The sequence below is a fragment of the Betta splendens genome, chromosome 21, assembly GCF_900634795.4.
Source record: "Betta splendens chromosome 21, fBetSpl5.4, whole genome shotgun sequence".
Lineage (NCBI taxonomy): Eukaryota > Metazoa > Chordata > Actinopteri > Anabantiformes > Osphronemidae > Betta > Betta splendens.
The window spans coordinates 6,726,851-6,735,845 of NC_040899.1; the positions used below are offsets into that span (position 1 = coordinate 6,726,851).

The 8,995-nt window shown below is 47.0% G+C and overlaps 1 protein-coding gene across 1 annotated transcript; it reads right to left on the reverse strand.

Moving 5' to 3' along the window:
• Window positions 1-121: 121 nt before the first annotated feature.
• sik1 (salt-inducible kinase 1) lies at window positions 122-8,754 on the reverse strand. The gene is made up of 14 exons (XM_029137217.3): window positions 8,506-8,754; window positions 7,887-8,090; window positions 7,684-7,800; window positions 5,383-5,446; window positions 5,114-5,275; window positions 4,889-5,013; window positions 4,679-4,802; window positions 4,364-4,584; window positions 4,104-4,253; window positions 3,901-4,011; window positions 3,585-3,810; window positions 3,244-3,498; window positions 2,945-3,131; window positions 122-2,854 (listed from the first exon to the last, which is right to left on the reverse strand). The coding sequence occupies exons 2-14, from the start codon at window positions 8,037-8,039 to the stop codon at window positions 2,341-2,343; spliced, it is 2,409 nt and encodes an 802-aa protein (XP_028993050.1). The 5' UTR covers window positions 8,040-8,090; window positions 8,506-8,754; the 3' UTR covers window positions 122-2,340.
• Between the last annotated feature and the right edge of the window lie 241 nt (window positions 8,755-8,995).

Here is an 8,995-nt window from a genome sequence, read left to right on the forward strand (position 1 = left end):
AAGATAGTAGAGCTCTCAATATTTGAAAGTAAATGTGAAAGTCTGAGAGCTGCAAAATTAGGAAATGTTAAAAAAGCATATTCAGTAAAGATTTTATAACAAAGAGTCAGACGACAGCCAGTTGAGGAAGTGAACTTTATTTAAATAAATAGCCACATAAATAAACAATCGTTCTTTTACAAACATTCCTTCTTGTCTTTCTATTTTTGTTTCCTCCTCTCCACTCACACACACACACACACACACACACACACACACACACACACACACACACACACACACTGACACACAATCTTACAGAAATGTACGAGCTCACACAGTCAAGTAACAAATGACAAAGCATAACATGAAAAAAACATGAAATACTTCTTATTATCCAAAGTTTATCAAAAAGGGTCATCTCGCATGTTTGCGTCAAGAGTCTTAGTGTTTCAGCGTTTTCATCAAATGAGAAACAAAAACATTGGTAATAAGAAATGTGAATAAAGTGCTTGTTTCTGTTTACAGAGCAAGTTGCAAGGTCAAAGAAGATATCAAAGGGGGCTTCTGAATGAACAGCCACTAATAGAGCCGTCCATCTTTTCTTCAGTGGTGCAGTCAGAGGTGGAGACCTCCAAAGCTGGGTTCAGACAAAGGCACAAGTGTTGGTAACGAGTGGAATCAACTAGAAGTATTAACACTGCAAGTTTCCAACTGGACTAGAACTCGGGGAAAACACTGCACCTTTACAAGATGTTCCACAGATATGAGAAAACTAACTGTCTTCCTGCCATATTTATGCAGCTTCTACTATATTATCTACACAACTAAATGAGCTTGTTGCAGATCATTTCCACCCATTTCTAGCCACTGAAGATCATTCAGCTTCCAGTAGGGTATTGCTTTATTCCGCCTTTCTTTTTTCCTAGAAAAGTACAAAAACAAATACCTCCACGGTCCTGATAGTAACAGCTAGAGATGTCAACAACACGTGTAGCATTTGGTAGCAGCGGGACTTTTTCTCAGAGCAAAAGCTAAGAAGACCATGTGAAAATGCTAGGTAATGACCATGCTACATTTAGACACAGCATTCGAAGTGAAACGTCAGTAGTGTATGTGTGGTGGACCACCTTTCTCCTGTGCTGATCACTCTTTGGTAAAACCCAAATGTTCTTTTCAGTTACAGACCTGCGTGTGCGTGTGTGACGGTACAGCACTCAGTCCTCTTTATTCCTACAGCCGTCTGTTATTGTTACAGAGCTAGTACCTGTTTTAGTCGGCTGGCCAGCACAGCAAGGTCAAAAAGCCTCAGAAAACACAAAAGCCTCAGGCAAATGTCCTTATTCCGTGCATGTTTTGACCATCCTATGTAGAGCCTCAGCATTCCTTTGTATTTCAATGTGAAATATTGCACTATTCCCACAGTCTTTGTTCTGTCCTTATGAAAAGTGTCATTCCTCTGATAGTCTGGGACTGACAAGGTTTCACTCGGTTTTCTGATTCCAAATTCTTGCCTGAGGAGGTAGTAAAAGCATCTAACGAGAAGGTGCTCAGAGGAAGGGAATGCAGATGCATCCACGCGCTGTATGTAAGGTGCTACTAAGCTGACTCATGTACCTGTTGTGCTTGACTCAACCTATGAGACTCTCTTCATTTCGGCTGGTGAGGACATAGCAGTCTGATGCAGCTTGAGGTAAAAGCAACACTTGCTTAGCTATAATAATCTTGCGCAGGAAAAAAAAACATACAGTTTTTGTATGAACCAAAATGGACTCGTTCAGTGAATGCATGTGAGCTTAGGGCACTAAACTGTATGTTCATTGCGCTGCTACAGGGAATGTCTCTGTAAAAAGGCATAACAGGGGAAAAACTGAATGAAAAGAAAAGATTTTGGTCTTCTGTCCAGTCAAGTGAAAAACAACAAGAACAAGAAATTACTCAAAAAATGAAAAAGGAACAAGGAAGATGGAGCCTTCTTGTTTTTAGCGAAACTAATTAGCTTCTTGAAACATTCGAGACATATTTCAGTTCGTTCAGTGTCAGCTCCCACTCTGGAGTCTGTCCAGGAGGTGGATGAGAGCCTTTCAGTCTATATTATTGCTTCTCTGGCTGTAGTACACCTCATCCAGAGTTTGGTTATTGCTTAGTCTTTAGCTTATGTGATATCAAAAGCACACCGTGTACACATGTGGGACATGTGTAACTCACGTCATGAAATAAAATGTAAATTTGTTGTTTGCATCTGCTTTTTGTTTGTTCTCCTCACTTATGCTTTCGTCTCTTCAGGCTCAAAGTTACGTGATTTCTTTCTCTGCGCGCCTTCCAGAAACCGAACAATCGTTGGTCTTCATGGTCGATGTTCTACTTCACCATCACGCAGCTGCTGAGCTGCTGCTGCTGCCCAGACAAGCCCAGTTCCTGCAAGTCAGGATCAGCTCCAGTAGACGAGCCCATGCGCCACGCCGTGGGTTTGGATAGGATGGGGAAGGTGCCTTGTGCTGCGGACAGCGGCTGCTGCTGGAGGCTGGAGTGGGGCACGGTCTGCGGCTGCTGGCTGATGTGCAGATGAGCCTCAAGGAGATAAGCAGCAGAGGCTACGGGAGACAGAGATGAGGCGTAGCAGGATGAGGAGGAGGAACCAGAAGAAGGGGTCTCGAGGGTCTGCTGCCAGGGGCTGTGTTGAAGGCCCACGGACACTTGCTGAGGAGGAAGGGCAGCGTGAGTGGGAGTGTCGAACATGGGGGAGGAAGAAAAAACGGAAGTAGGCGGAGGAGAGGACGCTTTTTGCTGGGCCAGAAAGAGCAGGGGATTCTGGGTAGGTCCTGTGGGAGCAGCTTGAACCTGAGGCTGGGGTTGGTGCTGGATCTGGAGCAACCTGGAACCACAGAGATCAGACCCGTTAGAGATTTTTTCAAACCTGACATTTTTCTGACTAACAGCGGACATTTGTGTAGCAGTGTGTCACCTCTGCTGGTGAAGCACCTCCTCCAGCATGCTGCGGTGCTCGGAGAGGGTGGGGCCCAGCGACCCCCGGCTACCGCGGTTACAGGGTGGAGGAACAACCTGTCTCGTCAGACCCTTGATCTTATTTAATCCCAGTAGCCCTTTGGTGCGTGTGTTTTTCCTCAGCTGCTGGCGGAAAGCTTTGAGGCCTGCAGAAAGGCATGCGAAAGTGTTACACAACACCTCTTTGATCCCATAATGTGACACAGTAGATGAGAGAAAGGAGAAAATCAAATTAGACAAATTATACATTTTCCGTACCTTGCGTGAGGGAGGTGTCGGAGGCTCTACGACCCTCCTGGAAGCTGGCAGGGGGCAGGCTGCCCTGTGCCTGGGGAAGGAGGTGGGAGGAAAGCGCCAGAGGAGCTCCAGTGGGCAGCAGAGCTCCACCTTTGGCCCCAGAGGCCAAAAGTGTTGACATGTCACCCATAGCAGCCTGCAGAGTGGGGGCAGGACTGGATGAAGACTTCAGACAGCTGTCAGAGGAGGCACCATCAGAGGGACTGACAACTATACCTAAAAAAAGAGCACAGGGAAACATTCAGAATCTGTAGAGCCGATCGGCAATTCACCAACACTCTTTAAATGTCTTTGATACTAACATGGGGGGTTGCACTGGTGGAAACGCGCAGACACTTCAGCCAGAGTGTGTCTGCGGGATGTGGTGGTGGGAGGGAGAAGGGGCCCAAGCGTCTGCGTCGCCTCCTCCTCCTCCAGGTCTCTGGGTCGCACCTCTTCGCTGATGCTCGTCTCCAGCAGGCTGTTGGGTGAAATGGACCGGTTCCACAGCAATCTGTTGAGGCTGGCCTCCACTGGAAACACCACGCGCTGCAGCAGATGGAAGCGAGCTGTTAGTCACTGACTGACTACGTGTGACTGAGATCAGCAGCATGTTGTCGAGTTGCGTTTAGTGTTTACCTGGAAGAGTCCACCTTGATCACACTCCATCTCAGAGTAGACAGGAGCAGTGTTTTTAGCTGGAACGGAAAACGGTGCAGCTCTAAAGCTGTCGCTGGACTCCATTATCACCTAGAGGAGAGCAGAAAGCACACGTCCTTTTTAGACTTGGCAGAGTGGATTCAGGTAAGTTTGTATGGACACAGCTGGGTGTGGATCCTCACCTCTGGGCCAGTGGAGTCGGAGGCACCCCTGGGTCTCTGACTCCAGGTTCCACACTGGCGGCTCAGCTGCTGGTTGCGATGTTCTCTGACTCTCTCCAGCAGCAGGTAGTAGATAGCAGAGAAGTGATTGTAGCTGCTGCTCTGCAGAGACTGAAGAAAAAGACGGTGGATTAGTGTTTTTGCTTTGCTTTTTTTTTTGCTTTTTTTACTTCATCACATTCACTTAACAGAAACACAAGGTTAGTTATTTGTTTAGTCACCTCTATAGTCTTCTGGCGGTCAATGCCCAGTGTGTTCATGATCCCCAGCACAGGTTCACTGTAGTCTCCGAGGTTTGAGTTGTACTCGGTCAGGGAGTGGCATAGAGTCTGATGGGCAGCCGTCGGGTCTGCCAGCATCCAGCGGTGCTGCTTGATCTGGGCCACGGTGATCCTCTTGGCTGGGTCCACCACCAGCATCTTACGAATCAGACTTTCACAGTCTGTTGGGTCAGAACAAGGAGGAAGTTTTAGATTTTATGAACACCACTACAGTACTTAGCAGTAATGTCGTTATCAGCTGCCAGTAATGGATACCTTGGGACATGAAGAATGGTATCCTGAATCGACCCTCGGTAACTCTCTGCCTGAGTGCAGGAAGGCTCGGTCCATCAAATGGAAGTGAGCCACAGACGAGAACGTACAGCACCACGCCGAGGCTCTGTGAGGACAGTGTTGGCAGGAGTTAGAGTTTACAGTGCCTACCATTACTCTCTGAATCAGTCCGTCCATATTTTCCTCTCTTACCCAAATGTCCAGCTGAGGCCCCTCATATTCCTTCCCTTCAAACACTTCAGGGGCAGCGTATGGGGGGCTTCCACACCATGTGGACAGAGGCTCTCCTGCATTGTAGAAGTTTCCAAATCCAAAGTCTGGCAAACAAAAAGACATACAATCCTTTTGTTATTCTGCCTTGTTGTTGTATGTTGACGTCGTTAAGAATCTTGACTAAACGGTGTGTAACAGACGTACCAGCTAGTTTAATGTTCATGTTGGCATCCAGCAATAGGTTCTCAGTTTTTAGGTCGCGGTGAACAATGTGGTGTCGATGGCAGTAGTCCACTGCTGTAAGAATCTGCCAGAACTTCTTACGGGCCTCATCTTCACTCATCCGGCCGTTTGAGGTCAGGTGGTCTGCGGGAAGACAAGATATTCTAGTTCAAGCCTGCACTTCAGACAGAGGTGTTCAGTATCAACGTGTTCAGCCTAGATTTGTGTTTATGATTGACAGCTGAGCTTACCAAACATCTCTCCATTCTTTGCATACTCTGTCACAATGTAAAGCATGTCTTTGGTCTCCATGACCTAAGAAAGAGTCAAAGAAATAGCAAAGGTTAAACCAAATTGCAGCTTATTTGAGACAAAGTAGTTCCAAGTTCTCTTGGGGAGACAATTCCAAGCATTTCTGAACATGACATGTTTTCTAACCACAAAAATTCCTGTCTCATACTTCTCCATAAACTTGTTCCACACGAACAGAACGCCAACACCCTAGCTTTCCATGTTATGTGCTGTTGCATAAACCAAGCCAGCCATAATGACTTCTTGCCTGCATTTTTATCATGTTTCAAAGTCCAACAAAACACACAAACACAAACCATTGAGGAAATGCGTAACGTTGACACAGGCCGTTTCCCCGAGGGATGCTTTTCCATCTCACTAGTTGGCATCAGACACTGGATTGAATTCTGACCTACCCCTATCTTTTAATTTCTCGGAATGAGAGGGATACATTTACACAAGCTGTTCCCAGGCATCTTGTCTAGCATATCAAAAACACCATAAAAGCAGTCAGTCATAACCCAGCGAAACTAGGTAGGCTGGAAAGACGCTATTCCCACTTCTTTCCGGGTGCTGATAGAAAGCCTTTATTTCCCAGGAGAGCCTCAGGGACGGAGCTAAAAGGTTGCACAACAAAGCAAGTTTCACCAGATGACAAAGCCCTGTCAGGATAATGCTGCAGGCCAGCTGTGAATTAAATGTCACTAAATTCCACTGAATGGCAGAGCTCCTTTTCAGCCAGGAACCCCTTTAGAAAAGCAAGCGAAGAATGATTCAATTCAAAGGTGCCTCCGAGTCGGGAGTAGTCTTTATCTGTGAGATAAGGCAGCTCTCTGGAAGCCTGTCACCTCGAGGTGCAGCTGACGTCACTACTCCGAAGAACAGACACCACACGTCAAGACGCCAGGCAGAGTCTGTATTTGTCTGTAATTTACTGAATAAACTGCGGGATGTCAACTAGAATTTCTGAAAAAATATCTAAAAAAAATAATTTTAAAAAACTAGATATCAAATGTGCACAGTTTGCACTGATCCCACCAGTGGAAGCAGATCATATAAACACATGCAGTATAAGATGGGTGTGTGATAACGACAAGGTTAAAAATCGATAGAGAGAAGGGCAGAGTGCTACAATTATTGGCCTTAGAGGAAAACATCTGCAGAAAAAAGCCTCAAGATCACAAGACGATCTCATGCCCCCATCACCTCTTTGTACAAGAGGAAGTGAACGAGACAAAAGGTTGCCATCAGCAAACACTGAGCACCTGACTGGTATTACATCAGACTAACCAGGGCGTGATGCGTCTGCGCCGTTTCTAAACACACGCAGGAGTCATGATTAGCATTCACTTACTCAACATCTGGATCAGAACAGTGGAATTTTGCCACCACCCTATTTCAAAAATCCTTTTATAGTTTAATATCGCTCAGTCCTGGGTGGTTTCACAGCAAACTCTTGTCAGCTGCCTGAAACAGGACGTGGGGTAATCCTCAAACAGTAGCGAAACAGCACAGAGCTGAACAAAGGGCAGAAAAAGTCCAGACTAAGAAGGAAACAAAGGGCGCTGTGTGTGTTTGCGTTGGTGTGTTTGTGAGCTCCCTGCCAGACGCGTGCCACGGGCGTCTGCGAGGTCAGATGAGGAGGAAAAAGCCGATTCTTCCCACTAAGTCTTCAATTTGATTAAGAGTAAAGCAGTGCTTTGCGGGCTTGCCTTCACGTGACGCCCAGACACATTGCACTTGGCTCTAACAGATGCTAATTAGGCTTAGCGCTCAGACCCGTGGACGCGTTTCCAGCCCTCTCGCCGGATTCCCATCTCTTTGCACTGACTCGTACCGTTAAATAACGGAACGCATCCAAGACATGCCTCGTGTCCAGCTCTGACCGGTACCTATGATTATCCTTCATGTCTAAATGCCTCTGACACAGTGAGGTACAGGGAGAGGGGTCAAAAGGGATTGCACTAATGCCGTAGTGCTGTGCTTATTATTCAGTGCAGCTCACCACAAGCTGGTACAGAGCACATAGACAACAAATGCCCCTTCATTTGTGCCACACAAAGGAGCACATCTGCATCCACATGTGCACAATAATGAGACACAACGCTCTGCACCAGAACAATGCTAGCGGGGGAAGCGTGTCCTCAGATTAGCGTCACACAGAGAGTGTCCGGTGACAGTGACGATGGACCGCAGGTTGAATAACACGGGCCCTTCTGCACACACGCGAACATGCGCCGAGGACGAAAGCTGAAACCCACCTGGTACAGCTTGATGATATGGGGGTGGTTCAGCAGCTTCATAATCTGCACTTCTCTGTAAATCTTCTCCAGGTTGGAGGGGTTTAGCCTGGTCTTATCGATTATCTTTATGGCCACCTATGAAAAAGAATTCAAATATGAGCTTTGCATCCTCACACAACTGTTAAATACCAATGCAGGGTGATAGGAGAAGGGCCGCTGACCTGTGTTTTGGTGACTTTATGCTTGGCCAGCTTCACCACAGCAAAGTTTCCTTTCCCCAGGGTGCGGATGATCTCATAGAAGCCAACCTGCAGTGGCCGTCCCTGGGCAGGGCTGGACTGAGCCCCCCGGCTGTTCTCTGTCATGATCACCATAGTGCACCAGCAGTGTGGAGTTACGGCGTAGGGACAAATGAAGGCTTTTACCTGCAGAGGTGGATATGTATACACTGTATTATATTCATTTGTTGTAAGTAAGCAGATCCAGTATGTAGAGCATAGCCAGTCATATTATCGTATAGGAGGAGTGGTGTAACTGGTTTACAGCTTAACAAACCTATTGTAGTAAAGGACGTTAAACTAAGCTTGACGTGAGTAAAATAAAAAAATAGATTTTGAAAATTATTCCAGTGTAAAAAAATCATATAATGCAATGTAAAATTATAGATACAACCTAAAATCGACAGAATATGCGTCACAGTGTGTTAAACCTAAAGTCGCTATTCAGCTACAAAATGTTTTTAAAAAGTCGATTGACTTTAAAATGAAACCGACGAAACTAAAATAATCAAAATCCCGCTTTGGCCATTTATAGAAATAGTGAGTAAAAAGTGAGCCGTACCTTAAAAAGTGGACATAAAGCACCTTCTCTCGCAGTTCAGGCGGCGCTCGGAGGAACTGTAAACCATTCCACCACCGGAGCGGGACCAACAACGACACAGGAAAAACTGTAGAAAAAACCCGGAGCAACTTTTTCACACAAGTGCGTCGGCCCGGGACTGGGCTGCGGCCGGTGTGCCTGTGCGCTCCGCCGGAATGCGGCGCAAAGGGCTTCGGCACTCATAGGGGGAACTCCTCCTCCTCCTCCTCCCTCCGCCATAACAAATTGATACCCACCTTATTAACGTCACACCCGCGTCAGAGCTCCGAGCTGGGTGCAAGGCAAGGCCGGGCTCGCGCGCAAGGCACGAGTTGCCCGGCAACCGCGCGGCTCGGGCGCACGGTGACGCGAGTGCTGATGGAGGGGTTGCTGGGAGATGGGGACGGTGACGTCAGTCACAGAGACGTGCCACCACGTGATGTTTCCCTCTGCCGGGCTGTTGCTCGCGGCC